Source organism: Procambarus clarkii, chromosome 5 (genome assembly GCF_040958095.1).
Source record: "Procambarus clarkii isolate CNS0578487 chromosome 5, FALCON_Pclarkii_2.0, whole genome shotgun sequence".
Classification (NCBI taxonomy): domain Eukaryota; kingdom Metazoa; phylum Arthropoda; class Malacostraca; order Decapoda; family Cambaridae; genus Procambarus; species Procambarus clarkii.
In genome coordinates this window covers 47,435,890-47,461,011 of record NC_091154.1, presented here as the reverse complement: position 1 = coordinate 47,461,011, position 25,122 = coordinate 47,435,890, and the positions used below count along the sequence as shown (strand labels likewise).

The window sequence follows — 25,122 nt, the reverse complement described above, 5'->3', positions numbered from 1 at the left end:
TTACATTTACCACCCCATTTTTGGAGGACGGGCTGACTGGTACTACACAGGTGACAACAACCTCCAGCCCACTACTGGTGCTACACAGGTGACAACAACCTCCAGCCCACTACTGGTGCTACACAGGTGACAACCTCCAGCCCACTACTGGTACTACACAGGTGACAACAACCTCCAGACCACTACTGGTGCTACACAGGTGACAACAACCTCCAGCCCACTACTGGTACTACACAGGTGACAACCTCCAGCCCACTACTGGTACTACACAGGTGACAACCTCCAGCCCACTACTGGTACTACACAGGTGACAACAACCTCCAGACCACTACTGGTGCTACACAGGTGACAACCTCCAGCCCACTAGTGGTACTACACAGGTGACAACCTCCAGCCCACTACTGGCACTACACAGGTGACAACAACCTCCAGACCACTACTGGTACTACACAGGTGACAACCTCCAGCCCACTACTGGTACTACACAGGTGACAACCTCCAGCCCACTACTGGTACTACACAGGTGACAACAACCTCCAGCCCACTACTGGTGCTACACAGGTGACAACCTCCAGCCCACTACTGGTACTACACAGGTGACAACCTCCAGCCCACTACTGGTACTACACAGGTGACAACCTCCAGCCCACTACTGGTGCTACACAGGTGACAACAACCTCCAGCCCACTACTGGTGCTACACAGGTGACAACCTCCAGCCCACTACTGGTACTACACAGGTGACAACAACCTCCAGACCACTACTGGTACTACACAGGTGACAACAACCTCCAGCCCACTACTGGTGCTACACAGGTGACAACCTCCAGCCCACTACTGGTACTACACAGGTGACAACCTCCAGCCCACTACTGGTGCTACACAGGTGACAACCTCCAGCCCACTACTGGTACTACACAGGTGACAACAACCTCCAGCCCACTACTGGTGCTACACAGGTGACAACCTCCAGCCCACTACTGGTGCTACACAGGTGACAACCTCCAGCACACTACTGGTACTACACAGGTGACAACAACCTCCAGCCCACTACTGGTGCTACACAGGTGACAACCTCCAGCCCACTACTGGTGCTACACAGGTGACAACCTCCAGCCCACTACTGGTACTACACAGGTGACAACAACCTCCAGACCACTACTGGTGCTACACAGGTGACAACCTCCAGTCCACTACTGGTGCTACACAGGTGACAACCTCCAGCCCACTACTGGTGCTACACAGGTGACAACCTCCAGCCCACTATTGGTGCTACACAGGTGACAACAACCTCCAGACCACTACTGGTGCTACACAGGTGACAACAACCTCCAGCACACTACTGGTAACATAAGAACGGCCTTTAGAAACTTGTGTAGGGAATCTTTCAGAACATTATATAGCACATATGTCAGACCAATCCTAGAGTATGCAGCTCCAGCATGGAGTCCATATCTAGTCTAGCATAGGACTAAACTGGAAAAGGTTCAAAGGTTTGCCACCAGACTAGTACTCGAGCTGAGAGGTATGGGCTACGAGGAGAGACTACAGGAACTAAACCTCACTTCATTGGAAGACAGAAGAGTTAGGGGGGACATGATCACTACATTCAAGATTCTCAAGGGAATCGACAGGGTTGATAAAGACAGGCTGTTTAACATAAGGGGCACACGCACTAGGGAACACAGGTGGAAACTGAGTGCCCAAATGAGCCACAGAGATATTAGAAAGAACTTTTTTTGTGTCAGAGTGGTTGACAAATGGAATGCATTAGGAAGTGATGTGGTGGAGGCTGACTCCATACACAGTTTCAAATGTAGATATGATAGAGCCCAATAGGCTCAGGAACCTGTACACCTGTTGATTGACGGTTGAGAGGCGGGACCAAAGAGCCAGAGCTCAACCCCTGCAAGTACAACTAGGTCAGTACAGGTGACAACCTCCAGCCCACTACTGGTGCACTGCATGAGATTAGCACTAGTGAAATAAGACATAAAATATAAGTTTGAAACATGCCTAGTACTGAAATTGAGACAACTGATCTATTATAACACGTTAAGGGAACACACTAACAGCTACAGTAAAGAATGAAGGAGAGGGGATATGATCAACACAAAATGTAAGTACTTGCCAAGTTGTGCTTGCAGGACTGTTGCTCCTGCAAGCACTTTGCTCATATACAGTGTATGGGGCATATACTATGACAGCCTCTTATATGGGTGCCTGTGATGGGTGGCTGTGATGGGTGGCTGTGATGGGTGGCTGTGATGGGTGCCTGTGATGGGTGGCTGCAATGGGTGCCTGTGATGGGTGGCTGCAATGGGTGGCTGCGATGGGTGGCTGTGATGGGTGGCTGTGATGGGTGCCTGCGATGGGTGGATGTGATGGGTGGCTGTGATGGGTGGATGTGATGGGTGGATGTGATGGGTGCCTGCGATGGGTGCCTGCGATGGGTGCCTGCGATGGGTGGCTGCGATGGGTGGCTGTGATGGGTGGCTGCAATGGTTGGCTGCGATGGTTGGCTGTGATGGGTGCCTGCAATGGGTGGCTGCGATGGGTGCCTGCGATGGGTGGCTGCGATGGGTGGCTGCGATGGGTGGCTGCGATGGGTGACTGTGATGGGTGGCTGCGATGGGTGGCTGTGATGGGTGGCTGCGATGGGTGGCTGCGATGGGTGGCTGTGATGGGTGCCTGTGATGGGTGGCTGCGATGGGTGCCTGCGATGGGTGGCTGCGATGGGTGGCTGTGATGGGTGCCTGCAATGGGTGGCTGTGATGGGTGGCTGTGATGGGTGGCTGTGATGGGTGGCTGTGATGGGTGGCTGTGATGGGTGGCTGTGATGGGTGGCTGTGATGGGTGCCTGCAATGGGTGGCTGTGATGGGTGGCTGTGATGGGTGGCTGTGATGGGTGCCTGCGATGGGTGGCTACACAGTAAACATCAGTGCCAACACAATTGGCCACAAGTAAACATCATATGAATGGCACAGATGGCACACTGAACTATAGTGGCAACACAACACCACAGTCCATCACAGTTACGTCTGTGATATTACTGTTATTGGCCGCCTCTCTCACTACATTCAGCTCACTAACAACCTCCTCAAAGACGTCTGGCATCAGCTGACCATCATGAAGGGTCCTGGTGAGGATGGCGAACTGGGCACTATGGCTACTCCCTGCTGGAAACAGGGACCCGACAGCTCTGCCCGATGACTGGTAACCCCAGTTCAGGTCGGGTAACAATGGGGCACCTCCATTACCATCTTTTTCTTCATAGTCTCCCCCTATTACGCACTCCCACGACGGGTGATGGTTTCGTCTATCAAACAATTTAGTGTTTATGAAGGAGTGACCTTGCTGGCCTGTACACAACAAAACAAACTGTCTAGCAAGTGGAGTGTCAGGGGCTAGCCGGATGGTGACATGTCCTCTTTTTGACCCTGACCAGCCAAGCTCGAGGAATGCCAAGGTAGAGGATGGGACCAGCATGCCAACAACGTCACTGTGCTGCAGCAAATGAAAGAATAGGTGATAATTTGTGTAACACATTAAAATGTTAATTATATTACACTATGTAAATAAAATTTGTCCCTGTGTAGGTTAATTTCTAATTGCTAATGTCACCAAAATATAGAAAAATATTATTAATCCCTTTAAACTTAACCCTCACACCGCTAGGAGCCCAAATGGAATTAACACCCACAGGCGCAACAACAACAAAAATATAAAAAATTCTTTCGTCTTTATAGAAATGTTCATTTTTGTTCCCTGATCACGGAAAAAATAACAAAAAACTCGTAGGTGACATATTTTAGCCGCAATAGGGTAGGGAAGTGTGGCAAAAAAGGGGCGTTGGCAGAGCCTTCGCCAGACGAGGTCTACTCCGCCCGAGCTGTCAGACGGCAGTTGCCACAAATATATTATTACCTAATTATTTCAATGTCTCTGATTGATTTTTTCTTAGTTTTTTGCAGTAATATTATTCCATACAGTGAATTGTGGTATATTTATATCATAAAATGTGTGAACTATCGCTGTACTCAATATTATGGTGTGCATATTAGTGATTCAATTATTATGTTCATAAAACAATAAACAAATAATTTTGCTGTTGTTGCACTATATACACAGGTTATATATAAGTATCTGCAAGTTTTGTTTACCATAATGAACTACTAAGTTGGTCTTGTGAGTCAAAAAGCAACGAGGAGTGACTGCCACACACCAGCGAGCCACTCACTGCCACTCCCTCTCTCAACAACACCTCTCTCGCCTTCATTCTCCTCCCACAATACTGTTTTTGCATTTATTCACTATACACAGACGTTATATATACGTATTTACATGTTTTGTTCACCATAACTGTACATTTAAGCTTGCATGGTGAGTAAAGGCACAAAGATGCAGCTACTCACACAGTCAGCTGATCGGCGGCTGCCCTCAAGGCCAGACACACTAATATTTGTCCTTCAACAATATTGTTTGTGGTGTTATTACGCTATATACACACATTATATATAAGTATCTACCTGTTTTATTCACCATACCTGAACAAATAAGCTGGTATGGTGCCCAAAGACCATAGTGGCCACCAGTAAACAACATGACAAGTTGTGCAGATGACGCATCTCCCTCACCAAAATGGCGGCTCCCAACCTACTCCTCTTGCTGTTATCTCACACTATACACACGTTATATATAGGTATCTACATTTGTGTTCACCATAGCGAACCACTAATCTGGTATGGTGAGTGCAGTCAATAAAGGTGGTCACACACAGTCAGAAGACGATGCCACATCCCTCCCTCCCACAGCCTTACTCCTCCCTCCATGGAGCACAGCACTAAATATCACCACAATCCTGCTATTATCAGAACCCTGGTCAATTTTATCACAGTCAGGGGTCTTCTATGATACTATCATCGCTAAATAATAGCAGTATCATGTATATTATGGCATTTGTAGGCCAAAAGCTGAACAGCGGTGCTGTGAGCTCGTGCTGAGTGCGCCAGCCTTGGTGGCTTGCTCAATACTGACGCTCTAACACCCAAGAATGTTGGCCTGGATTTTTGTCTAGGTGGCATCTGGCAACTATTGGTCGTGGCTGTGCTATAGCTGCCCCTATCCCAGGTGGGGCGTTTAAATTATAGCGCTAGATATGAAAGCATATATAAATGATGTGCGCAGTTTTGGTTTTGTCACTGATATCATATATATATGATATGCGCGGTTTAAGGGTTAAACTTTGCTTTGACCTATTCATTAGAGAGCATAGGCATGATGAGAAAATTTGTCACAGCTCTAGATAAGTAGTTGGCAACTTTCAAGTAACTATACAGACATTTACCTAGGCTAAAATAACTTTAAGTCAAAGCAAAGTTTAACCTTTAAAATGCGCAACACATCAACAGCTGTGGTGAGAATCTGTCGCGGAATTGTGCACCACAGCTATTGATGGGTTGGGAGTACCACGCAAGATTTAAAAGTCCCACGGCTACACGGGGTTCACATTAGCTTCCTCAGGGCTATTGTAAACAAGACGCCATTTTTTGTTTTTAAATCATGGGCAACATTTCTGGGTGTGAGAGCCTCAGTACTGAGTGAGCAACCAAATCTGGTGCACGCAGCATGAGCTAACAGCATTGTTGTTCAGCTTGTGACCATAGCATTGCTTAAAAAAGCCATTGTTGAATGTAATGAAAAGCCATTTTCTGGGCGAGACCCGGAGGTTCCCCGGAGCTATACCAGGCTGATATGCTAATGTCAGACCTTGGTATCAGTCATGTGTATGGAGTTCTTAGGGCCTACCGGGGACCACGGCCAGAACCTGGCACCCTAAGAAAGGCAAAGGGAGCAATGGCCTATAGAATTCCCCATGGTTCTATAGGCCATAGAATTTATATAGGTCCCCGTGAAGGAAGGGGGGGACCCGACAAGACCACCAACCAAAACGGGGCAGCCTCGGGGTTTCCGGAGAGCAAACAACCTAGCGCGTTGCCACCGAAACGTAACGCGCAACGCCCGTGCTGCCTACACCCACTTCAGCAGAAGACTGGGTAACCGAGCCACAGCAAGCAACAAAACTCGCAGGACCCTGGGGCAAAGGTGTCACCAACCCCACAGGCAGCTGACGGAGGCAAAACAGCGAGTGTCACCCTGAGACAAGGGGGACAGAGCAACCCTCAAACTCGCACAAAGCGAGGGGGGGACTCCAGGGCCACATGCATCGGGCCCACACTCCCCCTAGGGGTTTCCCAGGGTCCTGAGCGTTTACTATAAGAGGACTCGTGCTCAGGAAATCCCAGGCAGGGTACTGCTAACCGGCGCCCATGTCTACCAAACAATCTTCTAAGAACTGAACCCCCAGGACGTGTACACTCACGGGGACCTAGCAGGGGGAACCACAGAAAGAAGGAAAAGAATCCAGTCCGAAGGGGCCAAGAACCAACGGCAGACCCCCCCACCAGGTAGACAAACAAAAAGGAAAAAGAAAATCCCTGCAAGAGGACAGCGTACCCAGGCGGAACAGAGCCAGCTGCTATGATTGGTGGAAACAAGCTGCGCAGTACCCTGTGCCCCTACCAATGCAAGCTGCCCCATACCCTAAGGCGAACAAGGGGAGACAGAACCCCCATCACACAAAGGGTGGCCGAAAACCAAAATGTAGACGGCCTAGCAGAAGCAGGACCCAAGGAACTTGTGGAAGGTAACCCCAAGCCCCAAGGGCAGTACTTACAGGGCACCTAGAGATGGCAACCTTAGGCGCATGCAGTCCGAGTACTGGAGACTCACTCCCAGCTCACGCACCACCTAGAAAACAGACACCACACTCTAGGTACAGTGCTGAAACAACCACTGGAGCCGGAGCACACAACCAGTGCCTTTAGCATCAGCCGAAGAACTGATGGGTAGATAGCTGGCGTGAGAGGTCTGGGGCTCCACCCCTCCCGGGGAGGGGGGGAGCACGCAGACAGCGGCGCGGTGACGTGTGACGTCATACTTGTTTGCTTGTTTTCTGTTGGGGAGTTCTATCCACTAGTTCAGCTTTTGGTAGCAATTTTTACCAGAATAGGGGTTTGTTTTGGGATGCTTACCTTTCTGGATGTTTGACCCGGTTGATGGCAGACATAGAATGCTTCCAACCACACGGGGGTTTCTATATGCTATTGCTCCCCTTGCCTCTCTGAGGGGGCCAGGTTCTGGCCGTGGTCCCCGGTAGGCCCATAAGAACTCCATATCCATGACTGATGCCAAAGTCTAACATTAGCATATCAGCCCGGTATAGCTCTGGGGAGCCGACGGGGCTCCCCTCAGAAATGTAAAAATACTGTATATTATGTAACTGGTATTATTTAGCGATGATAGTATTATAGAAGACTTCTGACTGTGATAAAAATTACCAGGATTCTGATAACAGCAGGAGTGTTGTGATAATCAGCACTGTGCATAATATGGTGGGAACAATAATGCTGAGGGAGGGAGGGAGGTTGCTTCATACTGTTTGTGCTGTGTAATAACAGCAAAACAATATGGTGGGAGGAGGAATCTTGGTAAAAGGGAGGCAGCAACAGCTGTGTGTTGCAACCTCTGTTGCTGTCAGAACTCACCATACCAGCTTATTTGTACAGTACAGTTATGGTGAACAAAACGTGTAGATACTTATATATAACGTGTGTGTATATAGTGTAATAACACCACGAACAGTATGGTTGAAGGAGGAATGTTAGTGCATCTGGCCTTGAACATTAGAGGGAGGGGAGGCAGCTTCAGCTGACGCTGTACTCACATAGTTGTATTAACCTAGTTGTGCTTGTGGGGGATGAGCTCTGGCTCTTTGGTCCCACCTCTCAACTGTCAATCAACTAGTGTACAGAGTCCTGGGTATACTGGGCTCTATCATATCTACATTTGAAACTGTGTATGGAGTCTGCCTCCACCACATCAGTGCCATCAGCATTCTTTCTGTTAACTAATCTGACACTGAAAAAGTTCTTTCTAATATCTCTGGCTCATTTGGGTACTCCTACAGTACTTCCACCAGCGATGCCAGAGCTGTGGCGTCGCTGGGATGTGGGGCAAACCTCTGTTGCTATCTGAACTCAGCATACCAGCTTAGATTTACAGTTATGGTGAATAAAACATGTAGACATTTACATATAACGTCTGTATATGGTGAATAAAAGCAAACACACTATGGTGGGAGGAGGAATGTTGGCGAGTGAGGTGAGGGAGGGAGGGAAGGAGGCAGCATTGGCTGGCCAGTGTGTGGCGGGCCATTCCTCATTGGTATGACACCATGCCAACTAAATGGTTCCTTAAGGTGAACAAAACATTCAGATACTTATATATAACCTGAGTATATAGTGCAATAACAGCAAAATTATTTGTTTATTGTTTTATGAACATAATTGAATCACTAATATGCACACCATAATTTAAAGTATTGCGATGATTCACACATTTTATTATATAAATATATCACACTTCACACTATTGAATAATATTACTACAAAAAAACCAGCATTGAATGTAATAAAACACCATTTTCTGGGCGAGACCCGGGGGGCTCCCTGAAGCTATCCAGGCTGATATGTATATTATTAGACTTTGGCATCAGTGTGAATGGAGTTCTAGGCCTATCATGGACCACGCAACCCGTTCTCACACAAGACAGCACATATATGACTTAATGCTTAAAGTCAATATGTTGAATATGAATTAGTAAATATGTGATATATTCCCAGTTACTTTTTTTACCAAGGCCCAAACTCTTCCTCACGTACCAATTTACGTGTCACAGTACCCGTCCGTCAACATAGATAGCAGAATATTCGTGATTGGCTCAATTATAAGGAAAATTGTAGTTTTCAGGTCCCACATGGGTTGTGAAATTTACCTACTATTGTCCATGCTCTTAGAATATTACAGATCAGCTACTTCCTATTGAAGGCTCGTAGTTTTGTTTTGAGAAATATTAGTTGTTCTTAGTAAATTATAATAAGCACTAAAAATTATTACATAGAATAACAGTCCTTCACCAATCAATATTATATACCATAGTTTGTGCTTTACAAATCTTTAAAGGATGTTTTGTAGGAACGCTAACAGAAAACGATGTTACGTTGGAATGTCTATGGGGTAAACTACTGCAAACAGGACGGTATTGTGTCTACTATACCAACTATAGCTAGGATGGGTATATTGTCACCTACCGCCTGTTAGGTGGGAAAGGGGTCCAATACCACCCACAGGATGGGTATGAGGGTCACATCCACCCACAGGATGAGTATGGGGATCACATCCACCCACAGGAAGGGTATGGGGTCCAATACCACCCACAGGATGAGTATGGCGTCCACTACAACCCACAGGATGGGTATGGGGCTCCAACCACCCATAGAATGGGTATGGGGCTCCAACCACCCATAGAATGGGTATGGGGCTCCAACCACAAATAAAATGGGTATAGGGTCAAATAACACCCACTGGATGTGTATTGCGTCCATTGCCGCGCGTCGAGCTCGAAAACCGCAGCATTCATCTCAGAACCATGCCTATTTCACACAGATTCCTTAATAAACGTAAGAGTTTTATATGTCACAAGAAAGATATAAATATAAGCTTCATTCTAAATACCTTACCATGGGCATATTTAAATTTAAAGCGAAGATACGTGTACTTTTATAATAGCCGAGCTTTAACCCCGGACAGATTGATCGACCGAGCAACTCTCTCTCAGAACAATGTTTATTTCACGTGAATTCGTTAATAAACATATATGTTTTATATGTCTCAAGAAAGGCAGACATATAAGCTTCACTTTAAACACTTTACCATGGACATATTTAAAGTTCTAATGAAGATACATGTATTTTAAAAATTACGGAGCTCCCACCCCGTACAGACTGAACGACAGAGCAACTCTCTCAGATCAATGTTTATTTCACGTAAATTCTTTAATAAACACAAATGTTTTATGTCTTAAGCAAGATAGAAATAAGAGCTTCATTTTAAATACATTACAATAGACATATTTATAGCTCAAGTGAAGATACATATGTTTTTATAGTAGCGCTCAGTAGCTTGTCGGGCATGGAGTGCAGACGCCTACGCACTTGCCGATATATTGTATAATTAACAAAGATACGCTAATAAAGCCTAAAATCTTATATGCCTCCAGGAAGATCGAGATATGAACATTATTATGATTTCACCAAATGAAATATATCATGTTCGAGAACAAAGATATATCAATTTTAAATTAAGTTTCGACTCTTGCTCGGGCGAGAGAGAGGGAGCGACTCTCGCCCCATCTATTGGAGATTCTGTCCACTAAAGACCCAAAGCAACTCAAACCCTCCTAGCATTATTTAAGTAATGAAGTAATATGGTATATTTACTATAATGTGGGTGCTGAATGCAGAACATGAGAAAACATATATTTACTCCAAACTAATATAATTTCATTATGAAATAAGTAAATAAGTAGCATCAAAGGAAGTCGACGGTCCAAGCATCAATGTTGTGGAGCGACTTATCCAAGATATATCGTTGTTTGGAAAGTGTTTGTTGGCATATCCAGTTGTCGCACTTCTCTGCACAAATTATTACAAATTTAAATTATAATGTTAACAAGTAGAATACGTATTTTTAATAAAATCTAACATAACTACCCAGAAAACATTTAACATTTATTAAAAAAATATATGTTTGGAAGTTAAATCGACTTCATAGGACAATTGTTTTGTTATATCAACCAATATATCTTTGTTATATTGTTTTTGTTATATCAACCAATCCTTGTAAAAATTTATTGTATGTATGTACCTTACCTAAATAAAATTGTATTGTATTGTATTGTATTGTATATATACTCGTTATTCGTTGACATGCGTTCGCTACTTAAACTACGATGTACTGTACTTATGTAAAATCTCCATGTCTCTTCGCTCATCTCACCGAACCCTACAGGCTCTTTGATATATTGTTTAATTAATTGAGATTCACAAATAAAGCTTATAATTGTATATGTTATCAAAAAGGCAGAGCTTATTTTAGTTCATTTATTATGCACCCCATACCCATCCTATGAGCGATAGTGGAGTGTTACAGAGGCACATAATGGGCTCAGGGACTGAGCCCCACAATTCATATAGCCAAGCAAGTTATAATCTTGATAAGCTAGTTACAAAAGTCAATGCACATTGTCACATCAACAATGGGCTCGAGTCCGACCACAAGTACAGTTTATAATTTAAGCAACTGACATATATGGAGGGCTAGTGTCACAATTGATATGTTTATCCTACACATAACCCCCTCTCCCCCATCCAATGGGCAGCGGTGGATAGGTTACAATCAAGTCGTTTTTTGCGTTTTATTCAGAGATTAGATCTTATTGGGTGAGGAAAGATATTCATATTTTAAAGAAGGCTTCTTGGCTGATGCTCTCCATTGATGGAAAATATACAACCTTTTGAAAATCAATGTTAGTTTGATCTAGATATTGTAATTAACAAAAGTATTTATGTCATCTGAAAGGTAGAAATATAGGCTACATTTAAAATCCTTTGTCATAAATATAACTGAAGTGAAAACGAAGATATATGCGTTTTGATAGTTACTTGATGGCTAGCTCTGAGAGTGTGAAGCCCTGCACACCAGCCAATAAATTGTATAATTAGTTTCCATATATTTTAATTAATCTTAAAAATCTATATGTCAGAAGAAAGGAAGATGTAGCCGTTAATGTGACAACATTTAAAAATATATATATCTTAAGTTAAATAAATAATACCACCTTATTGCCGGTGTCCGGACACATGAAAATTACCTAGGTATCAGTATCCAGCCAGGCGGGGATCACAGGCTGCTCAATACTGATAAATTATGTAATGCACTACTTGTGGTCCATCTCGAACCCATTTATGATGTGACGACTTATAGTGAATTTTGTAACTAGCTCATCAAGATTGTAACTTGCTTAGCTAAATGAATTGTGGGGTTCGGTCCATTCATTTTCTTTCTTTATTATGCACCCCATAATACACATCCCGTGGGCGGTGGTGTAAAGGATTACAGAGGCACATAATCGGTTCAGGAACTGAACCCTCTAGTTCGTTTAGCTAAGCCAATAACAATCTTTTGACGCTAGTTACAAAATTATTAATGTACACATACTTATGCATACATGTACATATTCATACGTATACATATATACATACACATACATATTTAATCACCACCACAAATCACACATCAGTAATTTTTTGTGTCACAAGTGATTCAACAAGAGGCTCACAACAGTCACTATACAAGGCACTTTACATTAATGGTGAGTCACACAGTTACTAGTCTTGCTGCACACCCACCCAACTGGGCGGCAGCTTTACAGTCATGTGCACCACACCCACCCAACTGGGCGGCAGCTTTACAGTCATGTGCTCCACACCCACCCAACTGGGTGGCTGCTTTACAGTCATGTGCTCCACACCCACCCAACTGGGCGGCAGCTTTACAGTCATGTGCTCCACACCCACCCAACTGGGCGGCAGCTTTACAGTCATGTGCTCCACACCCACCCAACTGGGCGGCAGCTTTACAGTCATGTGTATGCATTACCTACAGTAAGCAAATTTTGGATACTTCGCTAAGATTTCGGGCAGCACATCATTATGAATGAAGTACTTACACATTTCATGGACACTATTGATGTTGTTATCTTTAAATTCCGCGATTTTTCACATTCCATTATATAATGACGCAAAGTATGCGAATAGTTCTGCTGACAGAGTTTACATTTAGTCAAATCTACATCATCAGATGTTACAAACTCCCAGAGGTACTTGTAGCTGAGCCTAAACCTAGCAGTGGTAACATCTAGAAGTCTGCTAACATTATTGGATGACCCATAGACGAGCGATTCATCAAAGTTTATACAATATTGTGAAATTGAGAGTCAGTGTAGTAACATAAATTGGTAAATCATAAATATTGTAAGTTAAGAATCTGATGCATGTGTGTGTGTTGGGGGGGGGGGCGGGGGTTATACCCTTGGTAAGCGAGAGTGGAAAGTAACCTTAGACGTACTGCGGTCAATGTGGGGGGAAGGGGGGAGTTGTAGGGAGGATGGGAGAGTCAAATCCACCCTCCAACATCTGGACATAGTACCAGCAGCCTCCACAACACTCCATCAGCCTCCAGCTGATGCTTGTAGATGCCTCATCTAACCTCACTTATGTCACACATTAACCTACAGTTCCTGTGTTATTTAAACTCCTCATCACAGTGGCGTCTCACCAATATAAACTGTATTGGATTTTGTCCCGAAATAGCTATATGCTGACTGGACGTGTATGTATGTATGTATGTATGTATGTATGTATGTATGCATGTATGTATGTATGTATGTATGGATGTATGTATGTATGTATGTATGTATGTATGTATGTATGTATGTATGTATGCATGCATGTATGTATGTATGCATGCATGCATGTATGTATGTATGTATGCATGTATGAATGGATAGATGGATGGATGTATGTATGTATGCATGTATGTATGTATGTATGTATGTATGTATGTATGTATGTATGTATGTATGTATGCATGTATGTATGTATGTATGTATGTTTGTATGGATAGATGGATGGATGTATGTATGTACGCATGCATGCATGTATGTATGTAATGTATGTATGTATGTATGTATTTATATACGCATGTATATACGCATGTATTTATATACGCATGTATGTATGTATGTATGTACTCACCTAATTGTGCTTGCGGGGTTGAGCTTTGGCTCTTTGGTCCCGCCTCTCAACTGTCAATCAACTGGTGTACAGATTCCTGAGCCTACTGGGCTCTATCATATCTACATTTGAAACTGTGTATGGAGTCAGCCTCCACCACATCACTTCCTAGTGCATTCCATTTATTAACTACTCTGACACTGAAAAAATTCTTTCTAACGTCTCTGTGGCTCATCTGGGTACTAAGTTTCCACCTGTGTCCCCTTGTTCGTGTCCCACCCGTGCTGAAGAGTTTGTCTTTGTCCACCCTGTCAATTCCCCTGAGAATTTTGTAGGTGGTTATCATGTCTCCCCTTACTCTTCTGTTTTCCAGGGATGTGAGGTTCAGCTCCTTTAGCCTTTCCTCGTAGCTCAATCCTCTCAGTTCCGGGACGAGCCTGGTGGCATACCGCTGAATCTTCTCTAACTTTGTCTTGTGTTTAACTAGGTATGGACTCCAGGCTGGAGCTGCATACTCCAGGATTGGTCTTACATAAGTGGTATACAGGGTTCTGAAAGATTCCTTACACAAGTTTCTGAAGGCAGTTCTTATGTTGGCCAGTCTAGCATATGCCGCTGATGATATTCTTTTGATGTGGGCCTCTGGGGACAGGTTCGGTGTGATATCAACCCCCAGATCCTTCTCTCTATTTGATTCTTGCAGGATTTCCCCTCCCAGATGATACCTTGTGTTCAGCCTCCTGCTCCCTTCGCCTAATTTCATCACCTTACACTTTCCAGAGTTGAACTTCAGCAGCCATTTTCTAGACCATTCCTCCAGTTTATCCAGGTCATCCTGTAGTCTCTGTCTATCTTCATCCGTCTTGATTCTTCTCATAATTTTTGCATCATCAGCAAACATCGAGAGGAATGAGTCTATACCCTCTGGAAGATCGTTCACATATATTAGAAACAGGATGGGTCCAAGTACTGAGCCCTGTGGGACTCCGCTGGTGACATCTCGCCACTCTGATGTCTTCCCCCTCACAGTTACTCGCTGTTTCCTGTTGCTTAAGTACTCCCTTATCCACTGGAGCACCTTCCCTTTTACTCCTGCCTGTTGCTCCAACTTTTTTAACAGCCTTTTATGGGGTACTGTGTCAAAGGCTTTTTGGCAATCCAGGAAAATGCAGTCGGCCCACCCTTCTCTTTCCTGCCTAATTTTCGTTGCCTGGTCATAAAATTCTATTAAACCTGTGAGGCACGATCTACCATCTCTGAACCCATGTTGGTGGTGCGTTACAAAGTTATTTCCCTCCAGATGCTCTACGAGCCTTTTCCTCACGATCTTCTCCAGCACCTTGCATGGTATACAAGTTAAGGAAACTGGCCTGTAATTCAGTGCCTCTTGCCTGTCACCCTTTTTGTATATTGGGACCACGTTAGCTGTCTTCCAACTTTCTGGTAAGTCTCCTCTTTCCAGTGACCTGTTATACACCATAGAGAGTGGCACACTTAGTGCTTCTGCACCTTCCTTTAGTATCCATGGTGAGATTCTATCAGGCCCAACAGCCTTTGTCACATCTAGCTCCAGCAGACACCTTTTGACCTCATTACTGGTGAGGTCAAATTCCTCCAAGGTTGCTTGGTTTGCCGCCTCCTCATTTAGTGCAGGGGCTTCTCCTTGTTCTATTGTGAAGACCTCCTGGAATCTCTTGTTGAGTTCTTCACACACCTTGTCATTCTCTGTGTATCTGTTCTCCCCTTTCTGCAGCTTCATCACTTGTTCCTTCACTGCTGTTTTCCTCCTGATATGGCTGTGGAGCAGCTTTGGTTGGGTCTTGGCTTTACTCGCGATGTCATTTTCAAACTGTCTCTCTGCTTCCCTCCTCACTCTGATGTACTCATTTCTGGCCCTCTGGTATCTCTCCCTGCTCTCTGGTGTTCTGTTATTTCTGTAGTTTCTCCATGTTCTTTTGCTCAGTTGTTTCGCTACCTTACATTCCTGGTTGAACCATGGGTTTTTCTGTTGTTTTTCGTTTTTCTCCTTTTGGACGGGGATAAACCTGTCTGCAGCTTCCTGGCACTTTTGGGTGACAATATTCATCATGACCTGCACATTCTTGTCTCTAAGTTCTGTTTCCCATGGTATTCCCCTGAGGAAGTTCCTCATCTCGTCATATTTTCCTCTTCGGTAATTCAGTCTTTTCCCCTCCACTCCCATCCTTGGATAGGTTATCCCTACCTCCACCAAGTACTCAAAGGTCAGTACACTGTGGTCACTCATTCCTATGGGGGCTTCAACTTTGACTTCCCTTATTTCTGACTCATTCAGGGTGAATATCAAGTCGAGTCTAGCTGGTTCATCATTGCCTCTCATTCTTGTGGGTTCCTTGACATGCTGGCTCAGAAAATTCCTTGTTGCCACTTCCAAGAGTTTAGCTCGCCACGTATCTGCACCACCATGTGGGTCCCCATTCTCCCATGTATGTATGTATGTATGTATGCATGTATGTATGTATGTATGTATGTATGTATGTATGTATGTATGCATGTATGTATGCATGTATGTATGTATGTATGTATGTATGCATGTATGTATGTATGTATGTATGTATGTATGTATGTATGTATGTATGTATGGATGGATGGATGGATGGATTACGCATGCATGTATGTATGTATGTATGTATGTATGTATGTATGTATGTATGTATGTATGTATGTATGTATGTATGTCTGTATGTATTCCCAATCACGTTAAAGACTCCCCCTCTATCATCCAGTTTAAGAGAAAAACAACTACAGTGGTACCTCGGAATGCGATTGTCCCTGTATGCGAGATTTTCGGAAGGCGAGGTGTATTTACTCCAAAAATTTGTCTCGGAAGGCGATGGTTACTTCGGGAGTCGAGTTTGAACGCGAGTTTGTTGATACGCGTACAGCCGACCTAGCGCGTGGTCGTTCGGCGATCGTCGCCCCTCTGCCCCGCTGCCCCTCAGTTCACCATTGTCTCGCGCGCAGTGACTACCCCCACATCAATTCTTGTCGTGAATTTTCAGTGTTTTGTTGGATTTTTGGTGATTTGTCTATACAATTTGTTATTATATATCTCACCATGAGTCCCAAGAAAGCCAGTGGTAAGGATAAAGGCCAGAAAGCTCATGTGAGGATGACAATAGAGCAGAAACAAGAGATCATTCGAAAGCATGAGAACGGTACGTGTTGTTGATCTTTGTAGGCAGTACAACAAAGCGACATCAACAATATGCACTATACTTAAGAAGAAAGATAAGATTATGAGTGCTAATGTGGCAAAAGGAGTAAGAACATTAACGACACAAAGACCACAAATACTTGAAGAAGTGGAAAAGTTGTTATTAATTTGGATACACGACAAGGAGTTGAGGGGTGATAGTGTTTCGGAGGCCATTATTTCTGAGAAAGCCAGGGTGTTGCACGAAGACCTTCTAAAGAAGACCCCTGCAACGAGTGATGCAGAAAAGAAAGAGTTTAAGGCAAGCAGGGGCTGGTTTGAAAAATTTAGAAAGAGAAGTGGTATCCATAGTGTTACAAGGCATGGGGAGGCAGCCAGCTCAGACAAACCAGCCGCTGGACGATTTATTGACGAATTTAAAGAGTTTGCAGAGGCTGAGGGATACCTACCGCAACAAGTGTTTAATTGTGACGAAACAGGACTGTTTTGGAAAAGAATGCCTAAGAGGACATACATTACCAAGGAGGAAAAATCCTTGCCTGGACACAAGCCTATGAAAGATAGGTTTACGCTTGTGCTGTGTTCAAATGCGAGTGGCGATTTAAAAATTAAACCCTTGCTAGTGTATCATTCTGAAAATCCATGGGTTTTCAAACAGTATAATGTGCAGAAAACCCGTTTGTCTGTGATGTGGAAGTCTAATAAAAAAGCATGGGTGACTAGGCTTATTTTTTCGGAGTGGGTGAATGAAGTGCTGTGCCCTGCCATAGAAAAATATCTGCAGGAGAAACAATTGCCACTCAGAGCCGTGCTTCTCCTTGACAATGCTCCTGCTCATCCTCCAGGCTTGGAAGATGATTTGATGCCTCAATGCAATAAATTCCTCACAGTTAAATTCCTTCCTCCTAACACCACTCCTCTAATTCAGCCTATGGACCAGAAAATCATAGCGAATTTTAAGAAACTGTATGAAAGGGCACTTTTCCGGAAATGTTTTGAAGTGACTGAAGCCACAAACCTCACCCTCAAAGAGTTCTGGAGAGAGCATTTTAACATTTTTAGTGCTTTAAAACTCGTTGACAAAGCCTGGCAAGAAGTGACTCAAAGAACCCTGATCTCTGGCTGGAGAAAATTGTGGCCTGAAGGTGTGAGAGAACTAGACTTTGAGGGGTTTGAGCCTATAAATGATGCGCCTATTGTTGAGGAAATTGTTAGTCTAGGCCAGAAAATGGGCTTGGAATTGGATGGTGATGATGTGGAGGAGTTGGTGGAAGAACACAACGAAGAACTGACCACCGAAGAACTCCTAGCCCTTCAACAGGAACAGGAAGCCAACACAGCAGCGAATGATTCTGCAGTGGAGGAGGAGGTGGTGGCAACAGCACCAGCGAATGTCCCTTCTGCAGTAATGAAGAAGGTGTGTCAGATGTGGGAAGAGATTCAAACAACTATTGAACACACTCACCCAGACAAAACTGTAGTAGGCCGTTGTCTTAATCTTTTCAATGACACTGTGATGCCTTACTACAGAGAGAGCTTGCGAAGAAGGGAAAAGCAAGCTTTCATGGACAAATATTTGGTGAAGAAATCGAGCAGTGAACCTCAACCAGGACCTAGTGGCACTCAGGTTAAACGTCCCAGGGAGAGCACACCAGAAAGGTCCTCACTGCCTGATGTGATTATGGAAGGGGACTCCCCTTCCAAACACTAACTCCTCTCCTCCTCCCCCCTCCTCACCATCTTCCATACGCCTACAGCACTCGACAGTAAGGTAAGTAATAACTGGAACATACTTTTGTAGGTTTATTTAGATGAATTAGGTATAAAAATTTAGTTTGATGTGGGGTTTTTGGGGTAGTCAGGAACGGATTAATTCATTTCCCTTTATTTCTTATGGGGAAATTAACTTCGGAATGCGAGTTTTCGGAAGGCGAGGCGTCTCCAGGAACGGATTAAAATCGTATTCTGAGGTATGCCTGTATGTACTAAATAATCGACTCCTTGTAACTTTAATTATGCTGACCTTCCTATCTGTATTCAGACTGAGCCTACCATCATTAGAGGTGATTATAACGCTAGACATAGGAATATTGGTAATTCGCAGTTCAGTAATCGTAACGGCAACCAACTGGTGTCACTATTAGGTAGTCACGATGATGCACAGATTGTGGGTGACCTTGAACCGACGAATATCTACGGAGGTATTCTTGGTCTATGTCTCGGTTTCAACGTCTCTCACACCGTGTGCGCCTCGTCAATAGTGCCAGTTATGGCGTCTGATCATCTGGCCATATTAGCCACTGTAAGCATTGGAAGCTCTATCCTCCCTGGTGGAGTGTTCAAGCGGAAGAGGCTGGCTGTGCCCATCGATCAACGAGACAATCTTGTTGCTCATGTGTCAGATTGGTGCAGTTCATCTGAGCCTTCATCAGTTGAAGATTTTAACAATGAGCTCACAGGTACTATCGAGCAGTTTATAGAATCACTTGATTCATCGTCCAGGCCACGTAACCCAAATTACACTGGTCATAGCACTTATGTTTATTATAATGATTCTAAATTGCAGACACTAAAACGCACTGCCAGAATAATTGGACTAGCTTGTAGAAGGACCCGCACTGCTGAAATGCTTCGGCTTTTTCAAGCGGCTCTGGCTAAGGCCAGGGAACGTATGGTGGAGCTGAGGCAGACAGACTGGGAAACTTTTGTCCGTGGTCTCAATTCTCACACGCCACTAAGTCAGGCATGGAAGGATATCAACAAGATCAAAGGGAAAAATGCTGCAGAGATCTCGTACCCTAATCCTCTGCACAGAGCAAATGAGCTTGTTGATGCTTGGGCCACGACTTCCAGCTTTGACAGTCTTCCTCTACCCTCACAGAATGAATTAAATGATAGATATACTGATAGGGCAAGGTTCCTTGACTTCATGCTTCATCAAGAGGATGACTGTGACATGCTTTTACTGAATACGAACTAGATTCTGCTCTACATAAAGGCAAAGCTACATCACCCGGGGAGGATGGAGTTACTGACGGCATACTGCATATGCTTCTGCTAGTTCCAGGGAATACCTTTCTTCAATTGTATAATATGAGCTATGTAACTGGGGAGCTTCCTAAGTCATGGACCAACAGTGTTATTATTCCCATTCCTAAACCTCACCAGCCGAGTGCTTTTCGCCCAATCTCCCTCACTAGTTGTCTCTATAAGTGTCTTGAGAGGATGGTTCTCAACCGTCTCCTTTACAAAATTATTAATATGTTGTCTCCCCAGATATATGGCTTTATGCATGGAAAGAGTGTACATTACTGTATTACCACATTCCTCACCCTGCATACTGATAGGTCATATACCACTTTCCTAGATCTTAAGTCAGCCTTTGACATTGCTAACCCACACGTCATTCTGAGAGAACTTGCTAAAATGAATGTTGGAATGTTAATGTTAAAAATTGTTCAAACTGAAATAAATATATAACACTGTACGGTACAGTTGTGTTTAATTATGTTTTGCGATTCCTTTGCAAAAGGTATTTGTGCACCAAGTACTACTAGGTCATTATGAGATATGCTGAATGTTGTCAATATACCATCTGAATACGCTTCACTTTGCGTTAATCATTGGACGTCCTAATGATTAAGGTCCCCAAAAGGACTTAATCAGACCTCAGTGGATAATTTTACTCTCCCTCTCTCTCTCTCTCTCTCTCTCTCTCTCTCTCTCTCTCTCTCTCTCTCTCTCTCTCTCTCTCTCAGAGCATCCCCTTATGTGTTGTATGTGGGTGCTGAAGTTCAGTCTCTTGTCTATGTATAGGTGAAGGAACTTTCCATAATTGTCATTGCTAATGTATACTTGTAATACTGGGTATACATCCGGTGTTCTTACCCTCGACCGCGGCGAGGGTAAGCCGTGGTCGTATGGTCTGAAACCCACAAATATTTATAATGGGGGGGGGGGATAACATTTCCTCTTCAAGCACGCGCACACAAATGAACTATGTTACTTAACTGGAAGCACTCATACAACATAATTTACACGATTTCTCAGGATAATTATACTTCTTACCAGCATATATACACTATAGTACCTAGGAGGTTCTCTTCAATGGTATCTAAGATAATTAAAAGAACCCAAGCAAACCACTGTGGAAATGTGCAGGACAATCATATCAATTGTGACACTAGCTCTCCACATATGGCATTTGCTTAATTTAGAAACTGTACTTGTGGTCGATCTCGAACCCACGTTGTTGATGTGACGATGTGTTATGAATTTTGCGGCTAGCTCCTCAAGATTGTAACTTGCTTAGATAAATATATTGTGTTCAGTCCCTGAACCCATTATGTGATAAATTAACTAAACTAAAAACTATAGTCTGGCGACGAAACCTGAACTGCATAATGTAAATAGGGATTAACCAGAAAAAGATATAGGTGAAGAATAACACAAGGTAACTGCGTTAATTACAATATCTAGATCAAACTAACATTGATTTTCAAAGGTTGTATATTTTCCATCAATGGAAATCCATCATTTCCATCATTCCATCAGCCAAGAAGCCTTCTTTAAAATATGAATATCTTTCCGCACCCAATAAGATCTAATCTCTAAATAAAAAGCAAAAAACGACTTGATTGTAACCTATCCACCGCTGCCCATTGGATGGGGAAGAGGGGGTTATGTGTAGGATAAACATATCAATTGTGACACTAGCCCTCCATATATGTCAGTTGCTTAAATTATAAACTGTACTTGTGGTCGGTCTCGAGCCCATTGTTGATGTGACAATGTGCATTGACTTTTGTAACTAGCTTATCAAGATTATAACTTCCTTGGCTATATGAATTGTGGGGCTCAGTCCCTGAGCCCATTATGTGCCTCTGTAACACTCCACTATCGCCCATAGGATGGGTATGGGGTGCATAATAAATGAACTAAACTAAGCTCTGCCTTTTTGTTAACAGATACAATTATCAGCTTTATTTGTGAATCTCAATTAATTAAACAATATATCACAGAGCCTGTAGGGTTCGGTGAGATGAGCGAAGAGACATGGGAGATTAAATGGGATTCTTGTAATGTTATTTGTCTATTTGTACTCACTGAATTTGTGCGCCCCTTGAGGGACTTGAAGTAGAGGGGGGGTAGAAATAGCCTAAGCTACTCTATCCCTTTGAGATGTATTTATTGCTTATCTCAATAAACATACTTGAACTTGAACTTGACATGGGAGATTTTACATAAGTACAGTACATGGTAGATTAAGTAGCGAACGCATGTCAACGAATAACGAGTATATATAACAAAACAATTGTCCTATGAAGTCGATTTAACTTCCAAACATATATTTTTTTAATAAATGTTAAATGTTTTCTGGCTAGTTATGTTAGATTTTATTAAAAATACGTATTCTACTTGTTAACATTATAATTTAAATTTGTGATAATTTGTGCAGAGAAGTGCGACAACTGGATATGCCAACAAACACTTTCCAAACAACGATATATCTTGGATAAGTCGCTCCACAACATTGATGCTTGGACCGTCGACTTCCTTTGATGCTACTTATTTCATAATGAAATTATATTAGTTTGGAGTAAATATATGTTTTCTCATGTTCTGCATTCAGCACCCACATTATAGTAAATATACCATATTACTTCATTACTTAAATAATGCTAGGAGGGTTTGAGTTGCTTTGGGTCTTTAGTGGACAGAATCTCCAATAGATGGGGCGAGAGTTGCTCCCTCTCTCTCGCCCGAGCAAGAGTCGAAACTTAATTTAAAATTGATATATCTTTGTTCTCGAACATGATATATTTCATTTGGTGAAATCATAATAATGTTCATATCTCGATCTTCCTGGAGGCATATAAGATTTTAGGCTTTATTAGCGTATCTTTGTTAATTATACAATATATCGGCAAGTGCGTAGGCGTCTGCACTCCATGCCCGACAAGCTACTGAGCGCTACTATAAAAACATATGTATCTTCACTTGAGCTATAAATATGTCTATTGTAATGTATTTAAAATGAAGCTCTTATTTCTATCTTGCTTAAGACATAAAACATTTGTGTTTATTAACGAATTTACGTGAAATAAACATTGATCTGAGAGAGTTGCTCTGTCGTTCAGTCTGTACGGGGTGGGAGCTCCGTAATTTTTAAAATACATGTATCTTCATTAGAACTTTAAATATGTCCATGGTAAAGTGTTTAAAGTGAAGCTTATATGTCTGCCTTTCTTGAGACATATAAAACATATATGTTTATTAACGAATTCACGTGAAATAAACATTGTTCTGAGAGAGAGTTGCTCGGTCGCTCGATCTGTCCGGGGTTAAAGCTCGGCTATTATAAAAGTACACGTATCTTCGCTTTAAATTTAAATATGCCCATGGTAAGGTATTTAGAATGAAGCTTATATTTATATCTTTCTTGTGACATATAAAACTCTTATGTTTATTAAGGAATCTGTGTGAAATAGGCATGGTTCTGAGATGAATGCTGCGGTTTTCGAGCTCGACGCGCGGCAATGGACGCAATACACATCCAGTGGGTGTTATTGGACCCTATATCCATTTTATTTGTGGTTGGAGCCCCATACCCATTCTATGGGTGGTTAGAGCCCCATACCCATTCTATGGGTGGTTGGAGCCCCATACCCATCCTGTGGGTTGTAGTGGACGCCATACTCATCCTGTGGGTGGTATTGGACCCCATACCCTTCCTGTGGGTGGATGTGATCCCCATACTCATCCTGTGGGTGGATGTGACCCTCATACCCATCCTGTGGGTGGTATTGGACCCCTTTCCCACCTAACAGGCGGTAGGTGACAATATACCCATCCTAGCTATAGTTGGTATAGTAGACACAATACCGTCCTGTTTGCAGTAGTTTACCCCATAGACATTCCAACGTAACATCGTTTTCTGTTAGCGTTCCTACAAAACATCCTTTAAAGATTTGTAAAGCACCAACTATGGTATATAATATTGATTGGTGAAGGACTGTTATTCTATGTAATAATTTTTAGTGCTTATTATAATTTACTAAGAACAACTAATATTTCTCAAAACAAAACTACGAGCCTTCAATAGGAAGTAGCTGATCTGTAATATTCTAAGAGCATGGACAATAGTAGGTAAATTTCACAACCCATGTGGGACCTGAAAACTACAATTTTCCTTATAATTGAGCCAATCACGAATATTCTGCTATCTATGTTGACGGACGGGTACTGTGACACGTAAATTGGTACGTGAGGAAGAGTTTGGGCCTTGGTAAAAAAAGTAACTGGGAATATATCACATATTTACTAATTCATATTCAACATATTGACTTTAAGCATTAAGCCATATATGTGCTGTCTTGTGTGAGAATGGGTTGGACCACGAGCCAGAACCTGGCCCCCTCAGAGAGGCACGAGGCGCAATGGCCTATATAAATACACATGGGGTTTGGAATATTCTATGTCTGCCATCAACCGGGTCAGGCACCCAGAAAGGCAAGTGCCTCAAAACAAACCCCTATTCTGGTTAAAACGACTAAAATAGACAAACGAGTGGACAGAACTCGCCAAATGAAAACAAGAAAACGAGCATGATTTCACACGAGCCTCGCCGCATGTCTGTGCAGCTCCCCCTTCCCTCCCCAGGAGGGGAAAGGGGAAGCCCTAGACCCCCGTGCCGGCGATCCATCCTGCAGTTCTGAGGCTTGATATAAAAAACATGGGGAAAAAATGCCGACTAGAGGGAAGGAGGGAGGGTTGCCAGAGAGCCTCCGGGACTCACCCAGAAAATGGCGTTTCATTACATTCAACGCTGGTTTTCTGGGGGGAGCCCCTTTGTCTCCACAGAACTACTCAAAGCCAAGGACAAAAAGAGAAAAAAAAACCTGGGATGCAGAAATCACTCGCCCAAACCCGAAAGCAAAACAACTGGCCACACCAAAGGACCCCACAGACGACCCAGGAGACCCGAATCCTGGTAAAGGGACGATGGTAACCCGGATCAACCCGATGCACGTCCGAGGGCCACAGAGGCCACGACACACAGGCAATGGCCAGGAGCCACAACCGGACACAAAAAGATACACCCCCGGCCAACCAACCAAGCATCAACAATCCTAGTGACCCTCCCGGAAAACAGCCGTCCCAAACTAA

At 43.4% G+C, this 25,122-nt stretch overlaps 1 protein-coding gene across 1 annotated transcript in view; it reads right to left on the bottom strand.

Moving 5' to 3' along the window:
- Positions 1 to 1,126: 1,126 nt before the first annotated feature.
- LOC123763665 (uncharacterized) overlaps positions 1,127 to 25,122 on the bottom strand; it is a 129,521-nt gene continuing 105,525 nt past the window's right edge. Inside the window, exon 6 of the mRNA XM_069302180.1 lies at positions 1,127 to 3,507. Coding sequence (XP_069158281.1) covers positions 3,001 to 3,507 — 507 coding nt within the window. The 3' untranslated portion in view covers positions 1,127 to 3,000. The remainder of the gene's footprint in view (positions 3,508 to 25,122) is intronic.